Source organism: Gopherus flavomarginatus, chromosome 3 (assembly GCF_025201925.1).
Source record: "Gopherus flavomarginatus isolate rGopFla2 chromosome 3, rGopFla2.mat.asm, whole genome shotgun sequence".
In the NCBI taxonomy this organism is placed as follows: Eukaryota; Metazoa; Chordata; order Testudines; family Testudinidae; genus Gopherus; species Gopherus flavomarginatus.
Window position 1 is genome coordinate 101,160,968 of NC_066619.1, and position 25,904 is coordinate 101,186,871.

The 25,904-nt window shown below is 48.6% G+C and overlaps 1 protein-coding gene across 1 annotated transcript in view; it reads left to right on the forward strand.

Moving 5' to 3' along the window:
* VPS13A (vacuolar protein sorting 13 homolog A) overlaps positions 1 to 25,904 on the forward strand; it is a 322,609-nt gene that overhangs the window by 178,496 nt on the left and 118,209 nt on the right. The window contains exons 42-44 of the mRNA XM_050945432.1: positions 8,329 to 8,484; positions 8,646 to 8,907; positions 9,937 to 10,097. Of these exons, the coding sequence (XP_050801389.1) occupies positions 8,329 to 8,484; positions 8,646 to 8,907; positions 9,937 to 10,097 (579 nt within the window). The remainder of the gene's footprint in view (positions 1 to 8,328; positions 8,485 to 8,645; positions 8,908 to 9,936; positions 10,098 to 25,904) is intronic.

Genomic DNA, 25,904 nt, shown 5'->3' on the forward strand with positions numbered 1-25,904 from the left:
TCTCGGCCGACGATCCCAGTCCCAGCGCCGCTTGCACTCCCGGCACCGCTCTCCATCGCTGTATGGGTCGCACTCGTGGCACTGCTCAGCCTCCCGTTCCCCTGCCTGGTACACCCAGTACCAGTCCGGCTCCCGGCACCGTTCACGGCACCGTTCATCTCATAGCCATTCTAGGCGAAGAAGATCGAGATGCCTGTCGATCTCCTGGCACCGCCAGGGTTGTAGGTCCCGGTCTCGCTCCCAGTACAGTAACAGCTCCCGGTACCGCTCCCCGGTGCCGTCCCAAGAAGGAACAGCTCGAGACGTGGCTCCTCCTCAGGGTCTCTCAGCACCCCCTTGGCCGTCGAGACACACCTCGGTGTCGTCTCATACCGGGAGTGCTTATGCACAGGACCGCGACTCGGACGTGCCCAGCCACACGTTCCCGGAGAGCCAAGGCCACAAGCAAGGTCCCCTTCAGTGGTCTTTCTGGACACCTTGGGCGTACTACCAAGGCCAAGGTGATCCCCCAGCTGCACCACGGTCTGCCCCATTGGAACATCGTGTGCCAGAAGCAACTGTAAGCTCCCCCCCATGGGTACGGATGAGGCTTCTGTACCACCGGCAGACACCCAGGCCCCACCTGTGCCTGATGCTGCCCCTCAAGAACAGGAGCCTCCACAGGACCCTCTTGTCCCTGGCCTCTCCTCTTCCTCCTCACCACATGAGGAGGTGGCAGGGACATCCTCCTCCGGCCCTCCTCCAGTTGACCTGAGGGCTCATCAAGACCTTCTGCGATGGGTGGCACAGAATATGAATCTGCAGGTGGAGGAGGTCCCTGAAATAGAGGACCCAGTGGTAGTTATCTTATCGGCAGACACGCCTACAAGAGTGGCCCTGCCTTTTATTCGCATTATACAGGCGAACGTTGACACCGTGTGGTAGTCCCCAGCCTCTATTCCCCCCACAGCTAAGGGGGTAGAGAGGAAGTACATGGTGCCTTCCAAAGGGTACGAATATCTGTACATACACTCTCCTTCTTGCTCCCTAGTGGTGCATTTGGTCAACGAAGGGGAACATCATGGCCAGCAAGCTCCTGCTCCCAAGTCTAAGGAGGCTAGGCGCATGGACTTGTTGGGCCGTAAAATATATTCTGCAGGGGGCCTCCGACTTAGGGTGGCAAACCAGCAAGCTCTCCTCAGTCGCTACAATTACAATACGTGGGCATCTATGGGGAAATTCACGGAGCTGATTCCACAAGACTCCCGCTGGGAGTTTGCTGCCCTATTGGAAGAGGGAAAGAAGGTAGTGAGAACCTCCCTTCAAGCTTCCTTGGACGCAGCTGACTCGGCGGCCAGAACTCTGGCTTCAGGAGTAGCGATGCGACAACTCTCCTGGCTCCAGGTGTCAGGACTTCCATCTGAATTACAGCAGACTATACAAGATTTGCCCTATGAAGGCCAGGGGCTATTTTCTGAAAAACTGACCCTAGGCTGCAAAGCCTAAAGGAGAACAGAATAATTATATGCTCGCTGGGGATGCACACCCCAGTGACTCAGCGCAGGTCCTTCCGCCCCCAACCTCACCGCTCTTACCTCCGCCTAGGCCACGACAGGACTTTGGCAGAAGACTTGGCCAGGGGAATCGCAAGAGGCAGTCTGGCCCCCAAAGGGGTCAAACTCAGGGCCCTCCTAAACCACCTGCGAGGTCCAAACAGAACTTTTGAAGGGGCGCCCAAGGACGGCGCACCAGTTGTTTTCCTGGATCCTTCTCCGTCCTTTGGCAACCGCCTCTCCCATTTCCTCCCTGCATGGTCCTGGCTAACATCAGATCATTGGGTTCTACTCACAGTGGAATTGGGATACCACCTTCAGTTTTTCACCCTCGCCTTCCCACCCTCCCTCCTCGTCCCTCTTAAGAGACCCCTCTCACAAGCAATTCCTCTTACGAGAGGTCCAGACACTCCTAACCTCAGGAGCTATAGTGGAGGTACCGAAAGACTTGAGGGGCAAGGGGTTTTATTCCCACTACTTCCTAATCCCCAAGGCAAAGGGAGATCTAAGACCGATCCTAGACCTGCGAGGACTCAGCAAATTTATGATGAAGTTGAAGTTCCGCCTGGTATCCCTGGGGACCATTATCCCGTCATTGCATCTTGGAGACTGGTATGCCGCCCTCGATATGAAGGACACGTATTTCCACATTGCAATTTACCTACCATACTGAGGCCACTCTCCGTTTTGTGGTCAACCAACACCATTTTCAATTTACGGACCTTCCATTCGGCCTTTCTACAGCACCGCGAGTATTCAGAAAATGCAAGGCTGTAGTTGCCGCCTCCCTCTGTCATCGCTGGGTGCACGTCTTCCTGTATCTCGACGATTGGCTCATTCGAAGGACCTCTGAGACAAAAGTGAGACATCACGTGGGCATCGTCAAAGATCTCTTCAGGCGATTAGGCCTGATGATCAGTATAGAGAAGTCCACTCTGGTTCCCACGCAGAGAATAGACTTCATTGGGGCAATCCTGGACTCCAATCTTGCCAGAGCCTGCCTACCACAGCCTCGGTTTCAGGCGATGGTAACAATTATTCAAGGCCTCCAAAACTTCCCGACAACGTTGGCTCGCACTTGTCTCGGTCTCCTAGGCCACATGGCTGCCTGCAACTTCGTGACCAAACACGCCAGACTACGCCTCCGTCCACGCCAGACTTGGCTTGCCTCAGTATACCGGCCGGGCCGAGACAGCCTGGACAAGATCCTCATTGTTCCCGCGAACATCTTAGGCTCCTTGACCTGGTAGCTGACTTCCACCCTAGTCTGTGAAGGGATGCCATTCCACCCACCACAACCTTCAATGGCCCTAACCACGGACGCGTCATCTCTGGGTTGGGGTGCCCATCTCGAGGGTCTCCGTACTCAAAGCCTCTGGTCAGCTCAAGAGCTAACCTTGCACATCAATGTGTGGGAGCTGAGGGCTGTTCGTCTTGCATGCCAGGTGTTTCGAGAGCATCTCCAAGGCCATTGTGTATCAGTGTTCACGGACAACGTAACAGCCATGTTTTACATAAACAAGCAGGGCGGAGCACGCTCCTCCCTTCTTTGTCAGGAAGCCATTCAGCTCTGGAACTTTTGCATAGTCCATTCGATCGATCTGGTAGCGTTCTTTCTCCCAGGAGTTCAGAACACCCTGGCGGTTCACCTCAGCAGATCCTTCCTGTCTCACGAGTGGTTGATTCATCCGGACATCATCCATTCTGTTTTCCGGAAGTGGGGTTTTCCCCACATAGACCTCTTCGCCTCTCGTGAGAATCGGAAGTACCACGTGTTCTGCTCCTTCCAGGGATGTTCGCCGGGCTCCCTCTCAGACGCATTCCTGATAATGTGCAAAGACCATCTCCTCTACGCCTTTTCACTGTTCCCACTGGTCCACAGGATCCTGCTCAAGGTCCGCAGAGATAAGGGCCGTCTGATTCTGATCGCTTCAGCATGGCTGAGACAATTCTGGTACACCGCATTGTTTGACCTGCCAGTTACCGACCCAGTCCCCCTACCCCTCTGACCAGACCTCATTACTCAAGACCACGGCAGACTTCGCCACCCAGACTTACAGTCCCTTCACCTCACAGCATGGATGCTGCATGGTTAAACCAGTCCGAGTTACGTTGCTCTGCCTCGGTCCAGCAGGTTCTCCTGGGTAGTAGGAAGCCTTCCACTAGGTTGACATACCTGGCCAAGTGGAAGCGTTTCTCCTGCTGGTGCGCTTAGGATAATACTGTCCCCACACAGGCACCAGTTCCTACTGTCCTGAAGTATCTCTGGTCCCTAAAACAGCACAGCCTAGTGATCTCATCCATAAAGGTTCACTTGGCAGCCATCTCTGCCTTCCATCCAGGGGAGAATAGGCTCTCTGTCTTTTCGGACCCCATGGTTTCCAGGTTCCTCAAGGGCCTGGAACGTTTGTGCTCACAGGTTCGAAGCCCATCCCCAACGTGGGACCTCAGTCTGGTTCTATCCAGGCTCATGAGTGCCCCCTTTGAGCAGTTAGCCACCTGCTCGCTGCTGTACCTCTCCTGGAAGACTGCCTTTCTCGTCGCCTTTACATCGGCAAGGTGGGTATCCAAGCTTTGGGCCCTCACAGCGGACCCTCCATATACAGTGTTTCACAAGGACAAGGTACAGCTGCGTCCTCACCCCGCCTTCCTCCCTACAGTGGTGTCTGCCTTTCACATTAATCAGGACATCTTCCTCCTGGTCGTCTTCCCGAAATCACATTCATTATGTCGGGAACAGCAGTTGCATTCTCTGGATGTTCGTAGGGCTCTCTCCTTTTACATCGAAAGAACAAAGCCCTTTCAAAAGTCTCCCCAACTATTCATAGCGGTGGCATGAAGGGCCTTCCAGTCTCTTCGCAGCGAATTTAATCTTGGGTGACGTCTTGCATCCGTGCCTGCTATGACTTGCCTCACATCCCATCTCGCCACCTCACTGCCCATTGTACTCGGGCTCAAGCTTCATCTGCCGCCTTCCTGGCCCACATACCCATCCAGGAGATATGTCGGGCAGATACTTGGTCATCTGTGCACACCTTCGCGTCACACTATGCATTGGTACAAAGTCCAGAGATGACGCGGCATTTGGTTCAGCAGTGTTACATTCTGCGACATCTCACTCCGACCCCACCACCTAGGTAAGGCTTGGGAATCACCTAATTGGAATCGATATGAGCAAGCTCTCGAAGAAGAAAAGACGGTTACTCACCTTTGTAACTGTTGTTCTTCGAGATGTGTTGTTCATATCCATTCCAAACCCACCCTCCTTTTCCTCTGTCGGAGTAGCCGGCAAGAAGGAACTGAAAGGCCGTTGGATCAGCAGGGGTATATATCCGGCATCATAACGGCGCCACTCCAGGGGGCGACCCAGCCGACCCACCGAGTGTTGCTAGGGTAAAAATCTTCCGACAATCATGCACGCGGCACACGCACACCTAATTGGAATGGGTATGAGCAACACATCTCGGAGAACAACAGTTACAAAGCCCACTTCTTGTTGATCTCCTCATCTGTATTCCCCTCCTCTTCATCAAGGTCTGCAAGTGCTTGAAACCTGTTCTTTAACTGCAGAATGAAGGCTTTCAGTATTTCAAGGGACTCTAGTTTGTCAATCTCATAACGTCTATGTCCCTTGTTTGGTGGACCCACACATCTCAGTTTTAGCTTGATGGGGGCTGTCACAAGGTAGTGGTCACTGCCAACATCTGCACCCCTTCTCATTTTCACATATGTCAGTGAGTGTCACCATTGACCATGATATGGTCAATCTGGTTCTTATCTCTGCCATTTGGAGAACACAATGTCAGCTTGTGAATTTCACGATGTTCAAATAAGGTTTCACCAATGACTAGGTAATTCATATTACAGAAATCAACAAGCCTTTCTCCATTTTCATTCATAGTGCCACACCCATGTCTTCCCGTTGCTTTGTCATTGTTTATGTTGTCCTTACTGACCTTGGCATTCAGGTCTCCCATGACAATAAGTCGTGGCATGATATTCTAACTCTGCCTGTAGTGTAAGGTAGAATTTGTCCTTTACTTCCCCATCACTGTCATTTGTCGGAGCATAACAGTTAATCAGGGCGATATTATTATGTTTCCCTTTCAGTCTGGCTCTCATAAGTCTGCCACTGATGGATTTCTATTCAAGCAGGGAATGCTCGACTCCCTTCTTCAAAAGGATGACAACACCCTCATGGTGTTGTACATCATCCCATCCAGAAAACAGCAACGTTTCTCCCAAGGCGGCTGTTGTTAATCTTCCTGATCCTATCCATCTGCTCTTGCTGACACCCAGGATGTGTAAGCTGTAGAGTCTCATCTCTGCTATGACCTGAGCTAGCTTCCCTGCTTTTGTAAGTTGTCCATACGTTCCAAAAACCAAGTTTGGTTTTTGTCTTTGTGTTGAGCACTTCAGTCTTCATGCCAGTGGCTTGCTTTCGGCTTTCGCCACTGGCAGTCATATGGGTCATTGATTCCTGAAGGCCATCACGCACAGTAATGGTCAATTTCTCCGCTGTTTCCGTAAGACATTTTGTTTTTTTACGGGACAGGGTTGTTAGTCCTGTGCCTAAATCCCAACCTGGAGGACCAGGGTGTCTGTTTTGTCTGGCCTCTGTGCCACAGACCAATCCAGCATGGTTGAACCTACCAGGAGCAAAAAGCTCCTGCCAGCACAGACTCTGGGGATCATTAGAGCATGCAAGCTGTCCTGCCACAACAAGGCATGGAAACCAGAGCACAGCATGGCTGCTGCATGGCTTTACCAGGATGGCAGGTTGAGCAAAATGGAGATGGTTTTTCATATGGTCATTAGCCCATGGAATTAAACCAATGCTGGCTTCCATTCATGACATCTTGGAGTACCTGCTGCACTTTTAGTCATTGGAATTTGGTTTTAGTTCATTGAAAGTGAAGAAGATCAGTCTTCTCCAGTCCCATGGTGACAAGATTCTTGAAAGGGCTTCTTTGTCTACTCCTCCACTCCAAGAGCCAGTTCGTCTGAACTTGACATAGTCCTAGTAGTCAGATGAGACCTCGGTTTTAGCTCTTAGCATCTTGTCCCTTTCCGCTCTTGTCTCAGAAAACTGCATTCTTAGTAGTGATGATATCCACGAGGAATATGTGAGAGTTGCAGGCTCTGATGGCGAGGCCTCCTTATACAGAATTCTCCGAAGACAAGGTGACTTTACAACCATATCTAAAGCAGTTTCTCAGTTTCATTTGAACCACGCTGTATACTTACTTGTATTCCTTTTAAACTGCGTTCGTCTCTGGAGGAGCAGCATCTCCATACATTAGGTGTCAGGTGATGTCTATCCTTCTGTCTGGACAGGATGAAGGAGTTCTGTGCTTTGCCTCGCCTGTTTGTGTCATATGCAGATTGTATGGAGGGTCAGATGGCCTCTTCATGGATCATCTCTACGTTTGTATCATCCTGTATCAAGACTGTATATGAAATAAGTAAGTGAGTGTGAGCTCATTCGACGAGAGTGCAAGCAATGTCAGTAGCGTTCCTCAGTGACATTTCCACATTGAACATTTGCATGACTGGCACGTGGTCTTCCATAGGTACATTTACAAACTGCTATGCCATCACCGCATCTTCAAAGATGGATTCAACTTTCAGAAAGGTTGTCCTGCAATCCTTGTTTAGGTAGACTCTGAATCCCCCCCTGAATGTGGAGGGGGTACTGCTTGTGAGTCATCTAAATGGATTTACACAGCTGCTTCTACACACAGTAAGTAATAGTTTTTTCTTCAACTGTTTTTTTAGATGTGATGTAGATTTGTATTCCTTGACCCACCTTCTGTCCCCTCTGCCTTAGAGTCTCATCTCTGGGCATTCAGTGCAAGGAGACTGAGGGAGGGTTGGAGCAGCGCCACCTCATGCGACCAGGTGAGGGTCTGTGGCCATGAGCCGTGAGCTTCACCCCTCTGTGGGTACTGCTAGGCAAATTCTCCTGCTCCAGTGCATCAGGTGTGCGTGCACCTAAGTGGAATACACATCTGCATTACATCTCAAAGAACCACTGTTACAGTTACTCTATCTAGAAGAAAAATCTGTCTGACTATGCCAGGTTTCAGTTAGCATGGAACTTTTGTCTTTGACATTTTAAAACAGGTTCTTTGAGTGGAAACTATCAGAATATTAATCCTTGTCAATGGTATAGGTTTTTCAGTAGAGTGCGGCTTCCAGGTGCTGCTGAATTACAGCCTGCTTTTTTTTTAAGGATAGTTGCCGTTTGCTCAAGGAATGCTGTGTTAGTTGCGTGTGTTCCCATAATAATTGGTTATATTTATGGGATATTAATCATATTTTATACTAAAAATAGCCTTTAGGTGGTATAGAGAAGGTTGGACTTAAATTTTCAGATTAGAAAAAATGCAGTAAACCTAAAACAAATGTGGATCCTGACCTCTTTCCAGTCTGAGACTTTGAGCAATACTTCTCTTCCTATGAAAGTAGAGAGACTAGTCCATAAAGCTCTGAGGCTTGGTGTCAGCCTTTTCATTCTTATTTCATCTTCTGGATGCTGCTCTCATTTTCACCAGATGGTTATTATTCTCAGGGGACTATATCCCAGCTTTGAGTAGTCCAAGTGCAGCTATTTTTCCTTCCTGCCCCTGACATACCCCCAGCAGTGGCAAGAACTATGTCATCAGTATTTTCAGGCTGAGAAGTGCAGTCCAAATGTCTTGGATTGATGCAGAGATTATTCCTAGAAAGAAAATCATTGGATAATTAATTTCCCATTTTCTTTTTTGGTTAAATTCATGTTTGGCTTTTTTAGATGAAAAAGAAGGCCAAAGAAGCATTAGAATCGGATGCTGAAGAAGAACACTACAAGGTGCCAGAATATAAAACAGTAATAAACATCTCCTCGAAAGACCAGCTGAACATTACACTATCCAAATGTGGACTACAAATGTTGAGTAACCTGGGCATGGTAAGAAATACCACCTATCTATTTAATGGAACTTCCTCACAATTGAGAAATTCAGTGTTGGATTGGATGACTTTTTATGCAAGTAATCCAGATTTAAATAACACTTTGGGGTTATCTGTGCTTTTAAATACATATTTTAACAAATTAATTTTGTTCTTTAGGCGTTTGCTGAAGCAGCTAGCAAAACTTCAGACATCTTCAAAAAAGATCAAGCACCATTTGTAATAATGAATTCCTTAGGACTTCCCATCACTGTCTCACCCAGTGATTCCTTTGAAGTCCTTAATGTTGAGTCTGGAGCAAAAACATTTCATTTAAAAGATGGGGAAAGTCTAAATATGGAATTTCTCAGAACTAAAAGTGAGAGTGACCAGTTCACAGGAATGACCACCCTAAGCAGCAAAATGTTTTACATTCAACTCAGTAAGTTTGCATAATAAATCTTCTGCTTTTGTATACATCAGTAGTGCATCTTCCCAGTGAAGAAGATAATGTGCGTTTTATACGTTTTTTATTACTTGAAAGGGATAATTTCTGGCTTTCCAATGACATAGCAATATCTGAAATCTTACTTGAGAGTCACATCAGATTTGTTTTGTGTGTATGTAAATATTTTCAAATTTACATATGATACGCTTGAACATAATTACTGTTGTCTGCTCGTTTAGTCTATGCCATAATAATGTAGGCCTCAATTTTTGGACAGGCCTTGTCTCTGTCTATGGTTTTTGTGTCTGGAAACAAGTAGTTCAGTCTTCATTTGCATACACAACATTGAGTGCAAAATTGTGCCTCCAAAATTTGAGTCTGTTTCTAGAAAGTTTAAACATTTATATATTGTGCTCCTGGAAAAGGTGATTTTAACAAAGATTTTAAAGAAAATTAGCATGGTTTATTAATTCAAAAAATAATGAACCTATTTTAATACTGTATAGCTTGCAATTGAATAATGCTGATAGTGCTAGTTTATTAATTGTGAATTTGAGACTTTTCAAAACTAGTTTGTCAGAGCACCTTCAATCACTTATTTCATTATTACCGTGAAACATTAATGAGTGAAGCTACTGCACTACAGCAATAAAACTTTTTTTTAAAAAGATGCAAAACATAATGTCGGTTATCAATCTTTGCAAAACAATTTTTGATGATTTGTAATGGTAAAAGAAACATTAAAAATATTAGAGATTAACTCATCCTTTCTGGAAATAATTTTGTAGCATTAGCCAAACTACTGTGCAACTTTACTTTGAAGAGAATGACATTCAGATCAGAAATAGCATAATTCCATATTATATTTTGTAAACTGGTGAATATTCTTCGTTTCCAGAGCGATTGTTACAGTAAAAATTCTTGAACACAGACTTTTTTATGAATTGTTGTTTTTTCAGATATATATACTTGCTGCTTTGATTGCTTCATGAATTTATAATTGTGTATTTTTTCAACTTGAAGGGCCTCATAAACACTCCACTGCTGACAAGATTCCGTTGACAAAAGTTGGTCGATGTCTTTATAGAGTAAGACATGAGGAGTCAGGTGTGGAAAGATCCATTGTTTGTCAAATTGATACGGTCGAAGGGAGTAAGAGGATAACTGTACGTTCTCCTATACAGGTACTACAGTTTTCTTACAAAACCTTTTTATAAGACTGTTAATCTGGGTGACTTTATTATAATTCCACGTCACCCATGTTTGCAACCATGTTTTAAGAACAGTTATTGAGAGAACTGTTGTAGCACAGATTCTCTTCTCTTACCAGTGTGGACTGGAATTGTTTTAGCACTGTTACAGATAATCATTAGAGAGATTTTACAGCACTTGCTTTATAGAATACATTTCGCAACAGAAAAAGCCTATTCGCACTGACCAGGGAAACAGCTATAACATAGTTTCAACTATTCTGGGACAAGAACATGAGGTTCTGTTCTCCTATCCCATGTATGAATGTGAGTCTCTATTCTCTTTTTCCAAACAAGATGTGGACTAGTCATGGAAGCCTCCATAGTTGGGAATGTTTTGCCTTGTCTTGAAGTATTAAGGAATGATCTGAAAGAGCTTAAATGTATTCTGCGGCCCAGCATATCCTGCAATTCTGGACAACTGGGACACTCCCCTCCACTGAGCAGCTCACAGAGATGGATCAGAGTTTTGGTGCTGTGCCCTCTGACCATGCCTCTGCTCCTGCTTGCTGCCAGTTCCTCTGCTCTGCAGCAGCAGTCAGCTGGTGGTATGATTGCTCCTGCCCCCATTTGTGTGTTAGCTTAATTTTTACCCTGTTTTTGAGCAGTGGCAGCAGTTATTTCTTTCTGGCTTCCTCTTTCTCCCTGGTTATTAACATTTTGGTGGTTTAAGCCACCTTCTCCCTGCAGCTCCTCTGTCCCCATACAGGCAGGGCAGAGCTGTCAAAAAGCAGCAGGTTAAATCCAAGCAATGTTCCATTTGTGAGGTAGTCGTCCCAGGAATGACAGATGATGAATTGTGCCTAGCCTGCACCCAGCCAGCTAATTTCAAAAGGCTCAACATATAGATGAATAAAACAAAGTTCTTCTTCGAGTGATTGCTCACATCCATTCCAGTTAGGTGTGCGCGCCGTGCGTGCACGTTCGTCGGAAACTTTTTACCCTAGCAACTCCAGTGGGCCGGCAGGTCGCCCCCTGGAGTGGCGCCGCCATGGCGCCCAATATATATCCCTGCCGGCCCGCCCGCTCCTCAGTTCCTTCTTACCGCCGTGTCGGTCGTTGGAACTGTGGAGCGCGGCATAGCTGTCCTCCACGTCCCTAGCTCTCCTCGTTATCTATCGTTTATCTCTAGTACTATTGTTAATTAGATTGTTAAGTGTAGATAGTAGTAGTTAAGTTAAGTAGTTGTAAATAGTTCTTCGCCGGGGGGCTTAGCCCTTCCCGGCACCCGGCACCGGGCTCATGCCTGGTTCGCCGGGCTTCAAGCAGTGTGCGGCCTGCAAGAAGCCCATGCCTACCAGCGATCCCCACGACGCGTGCCTGAAGTGCCTGGGGGAATCGCACAGATCCGACAAGTGCCGCATCTGCAAGGCTTTTAAGCCAAGGACAAAGAAGGAGAGGGATCAAAGACTCCGAACTCTCCTTATGGAGGCGGCACTTGACCCGGTGGCTTCGCAGGCCGTGATCTCAGCGCCGGCACCGGATCGCACCGGCACCGAGAAGACTCCCCGGCACCGACCTTCTCCGGCACCGGGGACAGAGCCAAGGCCGTCGAAGTCTATTACTCCGGCCAGGCAGACCCGACTGGAGCGCCCGGCCTCAACATCGGCCGCGGCGCCGCCGGCACCGTCGACTCCGGGCCCGGCGGGTCCGTCGAGTCCGGTGCCGCCGAGCTCCCCCATGAGATCTGGGGTTGAGATAGTGGTCCCATCCACACCGGAGACCTTCGCCTCGGCTCGGGACCTCATAGCCCTGACTGAGCCCACTCAGCTGCCACCCCCGGTACCTCCGGTGCGGGTCGTGTCCAGAGGCAAGCCTATGATGTCGGCACCCTCTCGGGACTCACGTTCACGATCCAGGTCCCGACGCCACGGTCGCTCCAGATCCCGCCGCCGCTCGCAGTCCCGGCACCGCTCCCCTCAGCGGTACCGGTCGCACTCGCGGCGCCGGTCGACATCAAGACGATCGCGGTCGGACTCCAGCCGCCGATACCGGCACCGCGATTCCAGGAGCCGATCCCGACGTTACTCGCCGCACCGGTCGACCTCCCGGCACCGAGCTGGTGGCAGGTCCCGGTCCCGGTCGACCTCCCGGCACCGAGCTGGTGGCAGGTCCCGATCCCGACACCAAAGCGGCGCCTGGTACCGGTCCAGATCCCGGCACCGTGACAGAACCCGGTCCCGGTCCCGATCCCGGCACCGATATGACTCCCGGCACCGGTCCCCGGCACCGAGACGTTCCTCCGTGCCGACCCGCGCAGACCCTTACCATCCAGGGTCAGCCCCGCCATGGCCCTCTAGACAGCCATCCGTATCTTCACAAACGGACAGCGGGTATGCGCTGGGCACCGACCGGCAGGCGGCACTGTTCAGCGATCCGCCACAGCAGGACCAAGGCCCCCAACAATGGGGATTCTGGACACCCTGGGCATACCATCAGGCCCAGGGCCCCCAACAGCTCCCTGCTAGGCCGGCGACTGCGGAGCGCAGGGCACCTGAAGCCTCGTTGTCTCGCCCCCCTCCCTCCCCGGATGGGGAGGAAGGGTCCAAGCAACAAGACTCCGCTTTGGCTCCTGAGGCAGAGGCGAGGGCCGAAGGAGACCCGCCGTTGGACACTCTCTTGCCAGGGGTCTCCTCATCCTCCTCCCCGGATGAAGCGGTGGCTGGTACCTCCTCCAACAGCCCCCCCCCCCCCGCTGGACCTCAGGGCGCACCAAGACCTCCTCAGGCGAGTAGCTCAAAATCTGAGTCTGCAAGCCGAGGAGGTCTCGGAGATAGAGGATCCAATTGTTACCATCCTCTCAGCAGATGCTCCCACCAGGGTCGCCCTACCATTCATACGAACCATCCAGGCCAACGCCAACACCATCTGGCAGTCTCCGGCCTCCATCCCTCCTACTGCGAAGGGCGTCGAGAGGAAGTACATGGCTCCTTCTAAGGGCTACGACTACCTCCATGTGCATCCGACCCCGTGTTCCCTGGTGGTTCAATCAGTGAACGATAAGGAGCGTCATGGCCAGGAGGCTCCAGCCCCCAAATCCAGGGAGGCCAGGCGGATGGACCTCCTCGGCCGTAAGGTGTACTCGGCTGGGGCGCTGCAGCTCAGGGTCTCCAACCAGCAAGCCCTGCTGAGCAGATACGCCTTCAACTCCTGGGTGGCAGCAGACAAATTCAAGGAGCTGCTGCCACAAGATGCTCGCCAAGAGTTTACGGCCATCTTGGATGAAGGCAAGAAGGTCGCACGCACGTCCTTGCAAGCCTCTTTGGACGCTGCAGACTCGGCTGCCCGTACCCTCGCGTCGGGTGTAACAATGCGTCGCATTTCCAGGCTGCAGGTCTCCGGCCTTCCGCCGGAGCTCCAGCATACTATACAGGACCTTCCTTTCGAAGGCCAGGGCTTGTTCTCTGAAAAGACAGACCCCAGACTCAAGAGTCTGAAAGATAACCGAGTCATCATGCGGTCCCTCGGGATGCACACACCCGTGACGCAACGCAGACCCTTCCGGCCACAGCAGCAACAACAGCGCAGGCCGTATTCCCAGTTCCGCCAGCGGCAGGACCTTAACAGGCGCCGCGGCAGGAACGGAAGGCGCAGGCATTCGGGGAACCAAGGGGGGAAGAACCAAGGCTCCTCTAAACCCCCGCCTGGACCTAAGCCTTCATTTTGAAGGTGCGCCCGAGGGCGCAGTAACAGTTTCCCCAATGGATCCTTCCCCCCCGTTTTCCAACCGCCTTTCGTTTTTCCTCCCGGCGTGGTCCCTAATAACATCGGACCGCTGGGTCTTAAGCACGGTGCAGACGGGATACCGCCTGCAGTTTGTTTCATTTCCTCCTTCCCGCCCCCCCTTCCTCGTCCCTCTTCAGGGACCCCTCTCACGAGCAATTCCTTCGACAGGAGGTGCAGACACTCCTCAGCAAAGGAGCTATAGAGGCGGTGCCGGAGAACGAGAAAGGCAAGGGGTTTTATTCCCGCTACTTTCTGATCCCCAAGGCCAAGGGGGGCCTCAGGCCTATCCTCGACCTGCGAGAGCTCAACAAGTACCTGGTGAAGTTGAAGTTCCGCATGGTATCCCTGGGGACCATTATCCCATCCCTGGATCCGGGAGACTGGTACGCCGCCCTCGACATGCAGGACGCGTATTTTCACATTGCCATCTGGCCACGCCACAGACGTTTCCTTCGCTTCGTTGTGGGGCCTCTTCATTATCAATTTGCAGTCCTCCCATTTGGCCTGTCCACGGCCCCGAGGGTGTTTACAAAATGCATGGCAGTTGTTGTGGCGCATCTTCAGCGCAATCGTATCCACGTGTTTCCTTATCTGGACGATTGGTTGATTCGGGGCACGTCGGAACAACAAGTCTGCAGCCATGTCCGCGTGATCACCGGCATGTTCGCCACTCTGGGCCTCTTGGTAAACACGGACAAGTCCACCCTGATTCCCACACAGAGGGTGGAATTCATCGGGGCCGTCCTGGACGCCACTGTGGGCAGGGCCTTGCTGCCATTGCAGCGATTCCAGGCCTTGTCGGCGATCGTTCAACGACTGCGGACAGCCCCCTTGACGTCAGTGCGGACATGTCTAACCCTGTTAGGCCACATGGCGGCTTGCACCTTTGTGACCGATTACGCTCGGCTCCGCATGAGGCCCCTCCAGTTGTGGCTCATCAATCATTACAGGCCGACAAGACAGCCGCTAGATATGTTAATCACAATCCCCCAGAGGGTATTAGATTCTCTCGGCTGGTGGCTAGACCAATCCGTGTTATGTGCAGGTCTCCCTTTCCACCCACCTCAGCCCTCGGTGTCCCTAACAACGGATGCCTCGGATCTAGGCTGGGGGGCCCACCTAGGGACCCTGAGGACGCAGGGCCTGTGGTCCCAACAGGAGGTGGGGCTACACATCAACATGCGGGAGTTGAGAGCGGTCCGCCTTGCTTGTCAAACGTTCTGTCATCAGCTTCAGGGTCGCTGTGTCGCGGTGTTCACCGACAACACGACGACCATGTATTATATCAACAAGCAGGGCGGCACCAGATCCTCCTCCCTGTGCCACGAGGCGATACGACTCTGGGACTTTTGTGTAGCCCACTCCATTCACCTCATGGCTTCCTTCCTCCCCGGAGTACGGAACACGCTGGCGGATCGATTGAGCAGATCCTTCCTGTCACACGAGTGGTCCCTTCGCCCGGACGTCGCCCTCTCCATCTTCCGGAGGTGGGGTTATCCCCGGGTGGACCTCTTCGCGTCCAAGGGGAACAGGAAGTGCCAAGCGTTCTGCTCCTTTCAGGGCAGGGAGCCCGGGTCGATAGCGGATGCCTTCCTCATCCAGTGGTCGACCCACCTGTACTATGCGTTTCCCCCATTCCCTATGGTTCACAGGGTCCTTCTGAAGGTGCGCAGGGACAGGGCTCACGTGATCATGATAGCCCCGGCATGGCCCAGACAGCACTGGTACCCCATGCTGCTGGACCTGACCATAGCCGACCCAGTTCCCCTGCCCCTTCATCCGGACCTGATTACCCAGGAGCACGGGACCCTCTGTCACCCGGACCTGCAGTCGCTGCACCTAGCGGCGTGGCTCCTGCGTGGCTGACTGGCTCTGAGCTGCGCTGCTCCACGCCGGTGAGGGAGGTGCTCTTGGGCAGCAGGAAGCCATCCACGAGAGCGACATATTTGGCCAAATGGAAGCGCTTCTCCTGTTGGTGCGTGGAGAGAAATCTCTGCCCTATGGGAGTTTCGGTAGCCGACATCTTAGACTACATTTGGTCCCTCAAAGGGCAAGGTCTGGCCATATCGTCGTTGCGAGTCCACCTAGCAGCTATCTCCACCTTTCACCCGGGTGCGGATGGTCGCTCTATTTTTTCTCACCCAACGGTGTCTAGATTCCTTAAGGGACTGGAACGTTTATACCCTAACGTCCGTCCCCCTGCTCCAACCTGGGATCTTAACCTGGTGTTGGGGCCCCCCTTTGAGCCGTTAGCTACTTGCTCCCTGCTTTACCTCTCTTGGAAGACTGCCTTTCTAGTAGCTATCACCTCAGCTAGACGGGTGTCGGAACTCCGGGCTCTTGTGGTAGACCCCCCATATACGGTCTTCCACAAAGACAAGGTGCAGCTGAGACCACACCCTGCTTTTCTCCCCAAGGTGGTCTCAGCCTTCCACGTCAACCAAGAGATATTCCTCCCGGTTTTTTTCCCAAAACCTCACTCCTCAGGCAGGGAGCAGCAGCTCCACTCGCTTGATGTCCGTAGGGCTCTCGCGTTCTACGTGGAGAGGACCAAGCCCTTCCGCAAATCCCCCCAGCTTTTCGTGGCAGTAGCGGACCGCATGAAAGGGCTTCCTATCTCCTCCCAGAGGTTATCCTCTTGGGTAACGTCCTGCATCAGGACCTGCTATGACTCGGCCCATGTCCCTACGGGCCGTGTGACTGCGCATTCTACCAGGGCGCAGGCGTCGTCGCTGGCTTTCCTCGCCCGTGTGCCCATCCAGGAAATCTGTCGGGCAGCGATCTGGTCATCGGTCCACACCTTTGCTTCCCACTACGCCCTGGTCCAGCAGTCAAGAGAGGATGCGGCCTTCGGAACTGCAGTGCTCCATGCCGCGACTTCTCACTCCGACCCCACCGCCTAGGTATGGCTTGGGATTCACCTAACTGGAATGGATGTGAGCAATCACTCGAAGAAGAAAAGACGGTTACTCACCTTTGTAACTGTTGTTCTTTTAGATGTGTTGCTCACATCCATTCCACACCCGCCCTCCTTCCCCACTGTCGGAGTCACCGGCAAGAAGGAACTGAGGAGCGGGCGGGCCGGCAGGGATATATATTGGGCGCCATGGCGGCGCCACTCCAGGGGGCGACCTGCCGGCCCACTGGAGTTGCTAGGGTAAAAAGTTTCCGACGAACGTGCACGCGCGGCGCGCACACCTAACTGGAATGGATGTTCGCAACACATCTCGAAGAACAACAGTTACAAAGGTGAGTAACCGTCTTTTTCCATTGAGGAATCTGGCCTGTATGATATCATCCCTTTCCTAGGGGGCTTCCTAATTTCAGTGGGTCTAGCAGATGCTTACTTCTATATTCTCTTCAAACTGTGTCACTGCAGACTTCTGAGGTTTGCCTATGGCAGGAAACATCAGTATCAAGCAGTCCTGTTCAGCTTGTCCTCGGCCCCCAGGTTTTTATAAAGATGGTGGTGGTGATAGTTGCCAAACTCTTGGTCACAGGGAATGCGCCTGTATCCATTCCTGAACCACATCCCAATGAGAGATCCATCATAGTCAGCAGCACACAGAGCCATGTATTGGACGTTGATCTCCTACAGGTGCATGGCAATATCAATGTAAAGAAAAGTTCCCTGACTCCATCCACCAGCATAATTCATGTGGGAGCAGAAATAGATGTGTTGATAGCAAAGATCTATCCATCACTAAAACATTTCAGAAAAATCTTGGACCTTATCTTGCTCTGGAGCTGCAGGACGACTACCATATCACTGTGCCTTCAATTGCTAGGCCTTCTGGTGTCATATATAGAGATCATTGCATCAGCACAATCACATATCAGAAGCCTTCATGCTAAAGGTGCGAGACTGTTTCCTGGAATACATGAAAGATTAAGTACAGATTCCAACACAGGTACTCCACTCCCTAGAATGGTGGTTGGACCGTGACAGTGTCTGCAAAGTCATGCCCATCTGCCTTTGGGATCCTCTTTCTCACAACTGACTAGCACACTTGGAGACTCTAGCATCTCAGGGCCTCTGGAGCCTGGAGGAAAATGCTCACAGCATAATCTCTGTAGAGCTGAAAGAGTGGTCAAGCTGGCTCTGAGAAGGTTCCATTCTGGTATAGAGTGGAACTATGTCCTGGTTCAATCAGACAAAATGACTGTGGTCACATATTTAAACAACCAAGAGGGGAACAGGGAGTCCAGTGCTATATGCAGAGGCAATGGAAATAATGAAAGTGGATGGAGCAGTTTCTTTTCCTCCAAGTGATTCCCATAAAAGGGGATCTGAAACAAAAAGTTGACGGGTTCAGCAAACACAGGGTCAGTAACTCCAAGTCTTGATTGAATCAGAAGGTTTTCAATCTTAGCGTTCAGACTTTTAGTCTCCATTCAACCAGCCTCTTCACAAATTATACGAATGCAAAGAGGCCAAAATCTTCTCCAGGATGACAGACTCCAGATCCAAAGGGACAAATGCCTTATCACGCAGTTGGTCACAGGACCTTTTCTATGTATTTCCACCATTTCCACTTGTGGGGAAAGTGGTCCAAACAATAAAGTGAGAACAAGCATCCACATTGGCTGAGGAAACACCTTGGTTTCTGACCTGATAGAGCTGAACCAGAGGCCTCCACTCCAGCTTCCATGGAGACTGGAAATTCTCTACAAGTCCTTTTCTTCATCGGTATCAGAAATGGTTTCAACTAACAGTTTTTCCTTTTGAGAGAGAAGCACTAGAAGGTGTGAGCCAGCCCTCCAGAGTCCTTAAGGTCTTTACTTTCATTTAGGCCAGTATTGATACAGAGATTGATAAAACTGGGACTTTTCAGCTTGGAAAAGAGATGACTGGGGAGCATATGATAGAGGTCTATAAAATCATGACTGATGTACAGAAAGTAAATAAGGAAGTGTTATTTAATCCTTCTCATAACACAGGAACCTAGGGGCCACCAAATGAAATTAATAGGCAGCAGGATTAAAACAAACAAAAGGAAGTATTTTTTCACACAACACACAGTCAGCCTGTTTAACTCCTTGCCAGAGGATGTTGTGAAGGCCAAGACTATAACAGGATTCAAAAAAGAAGTAGATAAATTAATGGAGGATAGGTCCATCAATTGCTATTAGCCAGGATGGGCAGGGATGGTGTCTCTAGCCTCTGTTTGCTAGAAGCTGGGAATGGGCAACAGGGGATGGATCACTTGTTGATTATCTGTTCTGTTCATTCCCTCTGGGGCACCCGGCATTGGCCACTGTCAGAAGACGGATACTGGGCTAGATGGACCTTTGATCTGACACAGTGTGGCCGTTATGTTCTTATACTCCGCTATAATGTCCAGATTCATTTGCTGGTGCCCAGAGCACAGTGCTAATCCCATAAAGCTAGGAATTCCAGTCATTTTGCACTTTCTCCAAGAAGGCAGAAACAGAAGTCTCCAACCCAGCACCATTGTATGTAAAATATCTATTCATAGATAGTAGTCTGCTTTACCCAGGGACCCTAGGCTCACTTGCAGAAAACCCCCAGGTAGCCAAATTTCTTAGAGCAGTACAATCAGACCGACCCAGTGGTCAGGCCCCTCATCCAAAGTGGAACCTACCTGTCCAGTGGTATTACCTTTAAAATTATACCATCTTGATCATGGAACCAATGTCCATATTCCAAAAAAATGCTTGTTTTATAAACTGGAAATTATTAAAAATAATGGTTTCAGAGTAGCAGCCGTGTTAGTCTGTATCCGCAAAAAGAACAGGAGTACTTGTGGCACCTTAGAGACTAACAAATTTATTTCAGCATGAGCTTTCGTGAGCCATGCATCCGAAGAAGTGAGCTATAGCTCACGAGAGCTCATGCTGAAATAAATTTGTTAGTCTCTAAGGTGCCACAAGTTCTCCTGTTTTTATTAAAAATAAAGGGACTCCTGATGCCTATTTATTACTTGCTCCCAAGTAATCAGCAATCTCCTGTAAGCATCCTTTTGACTCAGCAGGGCATACTTCATATTTAAATTTGTTTCAACTTTTGTGCAGTGAGATATGGGTTTAGTTATAGAAAGTCAGGAAATTTTTAGTCTTGGAAAGCCCGCAGTGCACCAATACTTACAGGAAGTATATTTTCTTCTTTTTCTTATTTTTTCACTTTGTTCTTTGTCATCCTGACTCGTTCATGCCCTCTTAATCTTCCTAGTTTCACTTGGTCAGACTATGGGAAGGGTCATATCTGTGACCTAGTTGACATATAACTGATTTGAGATGTTCTGAACATTCTCATCCTTTAAGATGCCATATCCCTCACTGTTGATATTTGTAGCCCTTTCAGTCTTTGGTGTGGAAAACAAAGGGCTGATCTTTGAGTGACTGTCCACGCATTTTCCACTCTTTGTAAGCATGCTCTCACAAGCACGAGATTGTATTATTTTTGAATGGCAGTGTCCATTGGGCTGCACCTGCTTCTTTACTGCCCTCCTATTTCCTGTATTCATGGACATAAAGGGCCCAGTGGCTGCAAACCACATTCAGTTCCTTTTTGCCCCCTATGATTGCAAGGTGGAACCCTGTAGTGCCCAAATTCCTTGCTCTTAGCAAGTTAGCTAGCATAGTTTATATTAGTTCAGAATACAGTAGTTGTTAATTATTGTACTCTAGATGAGGTTTTTTTGTTCCTTCTCCTATCCCCTGTTGGTTTAAAAGAAGTGTTAGACTTAAAAATAGAGTTGTGATGTTTTCTTTCTCTCTGTACAACCTCTGTACAAGGGCCTTATCCTCTACCCCCAACCACCATACAGCAGTTCTGAAAGGGCCAACCATAAGTTGCTGGTGTTCACTCTGCCTCTCCTGCAGTGCACTGATGCCTAGGAATGACAGGCACTTCAGATGTCTGTTATGTCTGGAAGACAGAAATGCTCCAGAATGCTGCTCTGTTCACAAAATCTTCTCCAAGAGGACCCAGAAGACAAGAGGTGCAAAACTGAAACACTTTCTCCCAGAAAGGCCCATGCAAGTCTCATTGGATCCTGGCAGACTTTTGGAAAACCACCAGATATCAGGTTAATCCAGTGCCCAGTTAAGCTGAGATGCCAAGCTGAGTTACTGAGCCATTTCGCATAAACCCTTTCGTTGTCCATTTTGGTGGTGTCCTGAGCAAGTGGCCAGAAGGAGCATCACTTCCATGACCAAGGCAGATACTGATTTCCGTCTTCAAATAGGGATTATAGGGCTTTCCCCTAAGGCTCACTTCTCTAGAAGCTTAAGTGGAGTCCAACACTGAAACTCAACCCAGTACCAGTGGTTTCTGTCCATACCAGAAACCACAGTGCCTCCAACACCAACCTCTCACCAAACACTCTGGCACTGAGCATTGTGCTGCTGAGTGTCTCTATCGTGAGATGTCTCTCTTTGGCACAAACTACTCTTTTCAAAAAAAATGGAGGCTGTCGCTCCAGTTGTTCAAGGACTGTGTGTATCAGCACGAATGTACTACTTGATGCAAACAGACCTTTCTCATTGAGAGGCTACAGAAGGTCATTACCAAATAACCCACAGTGCCAACAGGGCATGTGTAACGGAAGTGCCCCTCAACCTCAGAGGCACATAGCAGTGCTTCCTCTCCTGAGCATGCCCCCTCTTCTCTGCGTCTGGCATAGTGAGAATCCAGCAGAGAACTGAGGGATGAATCCTTGAGGGATACCAGAAAAATCAGGAACCAATAGGGAGCACCTTTGGGGAATCCACCAATCGCACCTGTTCTTGTTGCCCTGGGAAGTAAATCCATACTCAAGGAATTGGCATAATCTGGGGTCTTTAGAGACAGAGTCACGTTGCCAAGTATGCAGCTTCATTTGTATCAGGCTTCTCTCATGTCCCATCTTCAACTTGTGAAGGGCAAGGAAGACTATAGTAGGAATGGCCATTCTCCCAAACCTTTTCAGCCTTTGGCCATCTTATTGCCCTTTCCAGATGAAGCTGTTAGGGCCCCATCTCCCATTCACAGCTTCTATGGATGAGCTGAAAGTCTTCCAGGATTTATTGAAGAGAATTATGGCGATGATGGATATCCCACTGGAAAGTTATACAGGAGGAAACACCACAAACTTCTGGATATTATTTAGGCTTCCTTTATGGGGCAACTGGCCAAGCCCCTTAATGATGGGCTATTGAGACTGGCCAAAATGATTTGTCAAATGCCTGTCTCAATGACAGCAGTCTCTAAAAGCAGCCAGTAGGTATTAAGTGACTGCTAAATGGTTTGAATATATTTACCAGTACACTACCTCTAATGCTCTTGTGGTGGAGGCAGGCCAAGAAAAATCAAATCAGCAAGGTCAACCCAAATCCACTCCTTTGGAGAAAGACCCAAAGAAATTAGACCTCTTTGGGAGGAAGGCATCTCCTCTGTAAGCTCTCAGGTGAGAGTAGCAAATAATTGGGCATTACTCTCAAAATACATATTTCTGCTTTGCGACATACTTTTCATCTGCATACAGTCCAGAAAGACTAGCATGAGTAATTAAAATCCCTCATGACTGGCACATGAAGCAGCCCTCATCTGACACAGCAGCTAGAGCAGTAGTCACCACCATGTTGATGAGATCTTCCTGGTTGCAGGCAGTGGAATTCTCATGGAGGTCCAGGTAAGCATTGAGGACCTCCCAGTTGAGGGCAACAAGCTCTTCTGTGAGGTATGGATGAAACACTCCATAATCCAAAGGACTCAAGAACATTCCTAAGAGCTTTGGGTGTGTATATCCCAACCGCAAAAGAGGAAGCGTCCAACACAACCATTTTATAGACAGAGGCCACAAACTCAGTCCTGAGGAGGTAATTTGACCAGAGGTGGTGATCTGCCTCTTCCTCTGCTGCCCCACAGTCTCTGAGGCATCAGGTAAGAAAGGGTTTTGACACACATATCAAGACACTAGCTAGACTACCTTCAGATCCAGTTTCCTCCAATCCCCCCTTTTCCAACTACTTTTCCTGTTTCCAAGAAGCCTGGACTGAGGGTCCTCAAACTAATCAGCAAGGGATGTCCCATACAGTTTTAAAATGTTCACGTTCCTTTCCTGTCCTTCTTCAGGGACACTTCTCATGAGACTGTTGAAGCAAGAAGTATGTTGCTCTCATTCAGGTGGGAACAGTAGGAGAAAAGTCTCCAGAGTTCAGGGATAGTTGATTTCATTCATATTGCTACTTAATCCCAAAGAAGAAAGGTGATTGGAGACCTGTCCTTGATCTTCATAGTAATCTCAACATCTTCATCTGTTGCTTCAAAATTCTGTATAGTTTCCTTGCTTCTGTTACCTTCTCTTTGGATCCAGTGGACTGCTTTGTGGCTCTTGACATGAGACATCTATTTTTACATTTCATGGGACTCCCACCTCCTTCCTAGAGTATGAGCACTTTTCAGAGAATGCTAATGCTGAACTGCTCAGATAGAATTTGTTTTCCATTTGGCTTTATGTATCTGTCTAATATAAGATTTTCTGCTTTGGAGCAAGAAATCTTGAACCACAGCCAAGCAGCTTTTCTGTAGCTAGCCAGCCAGCATCCAAGCTGTCAGATGCAATGTGCAGGGTCTGGATAGACATCCCCAAGTAAGTATCAATCCTCCAAGGAGATGAAATCAAATGGTATTAGCAGTAGAAAAAACCTTTGCTTCCTCAGAGCTGATTTCAACTGAGTATTCAGTAATAGAGGAGAAAGACTTCAGTGTCCAAGCTGGTAAGCCCACATCCATCCTTGTCTTTTACATCTCCCTATTGTCTTCAGTCTTGAAACAGGTAGACTTTGCTACCAAGTCGCCCAGAAGACTTTTCTGGGGTCTTGATCCTTCTCTGAAGTATTTGCATTGTGTCTCTACCTGAAAACACGAGAGGTGGTTCAGCAATTTCTACTGATCTCTGGGATTTAACCATACCCTTTCTGCCTTCTGAAGTATAATCTTGGCCTCCAGAGCTGTAAATAAATTGGCAGTTTAGGGCTCCTACTTTGTCCATTGCAATCATAGTTGTAAAGCTGATCTTGAGACAGCGGTAAGCAAAATCATTTCACGTATTTTTTTTATCCCTTAGGGGACCAGATTTCCAGAGCTATGTCCCTTGAATGATACCATCTGCTGAGCTCATTTTTCCTTACTGCTTGCTCGTCCCCAGTGCCTCAGACTGTGGGATAGGTTGTTATCCAGTTGAAAAAGCTAAACTGCCACCAGTATTGCCACATTTGTGAGAGAATCCCAGCACAGATGTTCCACGCTGGAGGGGAGGTTATTCATAAAAAAGGAGTAATCAGATACTTGATTGCTACTTCATATATCAGAATTTTCTGCTTAAGGATGCAGAGTCTGTCTGCCTAGTCTAATCTCAAATACATGGGTTTATTGTGTAACTTCTACAGTTGATGATTTTATGAAATATATCAAATGAAGGCCATGCCGAAACAGATTAGAATCAATATCAGAATCAATATCTGATAGAAAAGTGAATATTTTCACATTTTCTTGTAGAATATTCAGTTTTTTTAATTTCATGCTTTTTGTTTTGTTGGTTTAATAATCAATTTGTGTACATGTCTACATATTTCAGGGCACCTAAATCGTATCAGACATCTCTCCCAAGAGAAACATTATTAAGAACACTAAAAAAGGATTTTTTAAAAACAAACTAAACTGGTTTAACAATATTCATTACCTGTTTGTTGCCAAGTCTGAATCATACTAAGACATAAAAAAAAAAAGTGTGTGTACATGAGCAACATTAATCATGTGCAGTTTTGATTATAATAAATGTGATGGCTGAAGAACTTCTTTTTTTAAACAGTTGCTGTAATTTTGTAGTACTTTCTTCTGTAAGTTTCTTGACCTGCAAACACTTAACTTCATGTTTTGATACAAGGAAGATCTTTTGAAAAGTATTGTTCATTATAGAGGCATACTTGCCTTTCCTTGAAAGCGAACTTCTTTTAAGTTTATTTCCTTGGAAAGGCGCTTGCAGCTGAAGGCTAATTCTACTTCATTCTTGCTCATGGTAGAATAGTTTTAGGCTAAAATATTTGACTGAATATGAGTTAGTTCTTTAATACACATGATGTAGGATGCCATATCTACAGGAATAAGGTGGGTAAGGTAATATCTTTTATTGGACCAACTTCTGTTGGTGAAAGAGAGGAGCATTTTGAGCTTACAGAGACCTCTTCTTCAGGTCTGGGAATCATAATCAGAGTGTCATAGCTAAATACATGATGGAATATATCCTTTAACACAAGTAGTTAACACATATTTCAAGGGACTGTTAAAGGTGAAGTAGCCCATTAACACCCTTCCAGCCATAGGGGACAAAGGAAGTCAGCTGGGTGGAGGGGGAACACTGTTAGTGAGTTATAGATTATTGTACAGTAACTCCTCACTCAACGTCATCCTAGTTAACATTCTGTTATGTTGCTGATCAATTAGAGAACATGCTTGGAGCTGCTCCTGGGAGCCTCCTGCTTGCTGTGCTGAGGGGGAGGGAGGAAGGGAGTGCTAATGTCAGGGTGTCCCCCTTCCACTCGCTCCTCCCCCCCACTCCTGTACCCTATCTCCAAGAGCAGAGGGGGACAGGACAGGACAGGGCTCAGGACTGAGGGAGCTTTCTGGCAGCAGCTGCTGTCTCAACTTGCTGATCTTCTCAAAAAGGCAGAGTACTTGGAGTGAGATCAGCTTACTTAAAGGGGCAAAGCACGTCTCTCTCTCTCTCACCCCGTGTGTGTCTCTGTCTCTCCCTCCCACACACATACACACTCTTTCCCCCTCTCTCACACGCACATCATGGTGTGTGTCTGTATCTCTCTGCCATGCTGTCTCCCCTTTCTCCATTTGTGCTGCCTCGTAGAGTGTGAGGCTACATTAACAACATGTTAACCCTTGAGGGCTCAGTTGAGTGATAGTTCATCATTTAGCAGTAAGGCATTCCCTGGGAAATATCCCACCCTCTGACTTCACCACCTCAATCAAGCTTCACAATCATCATTGCTGTGTAA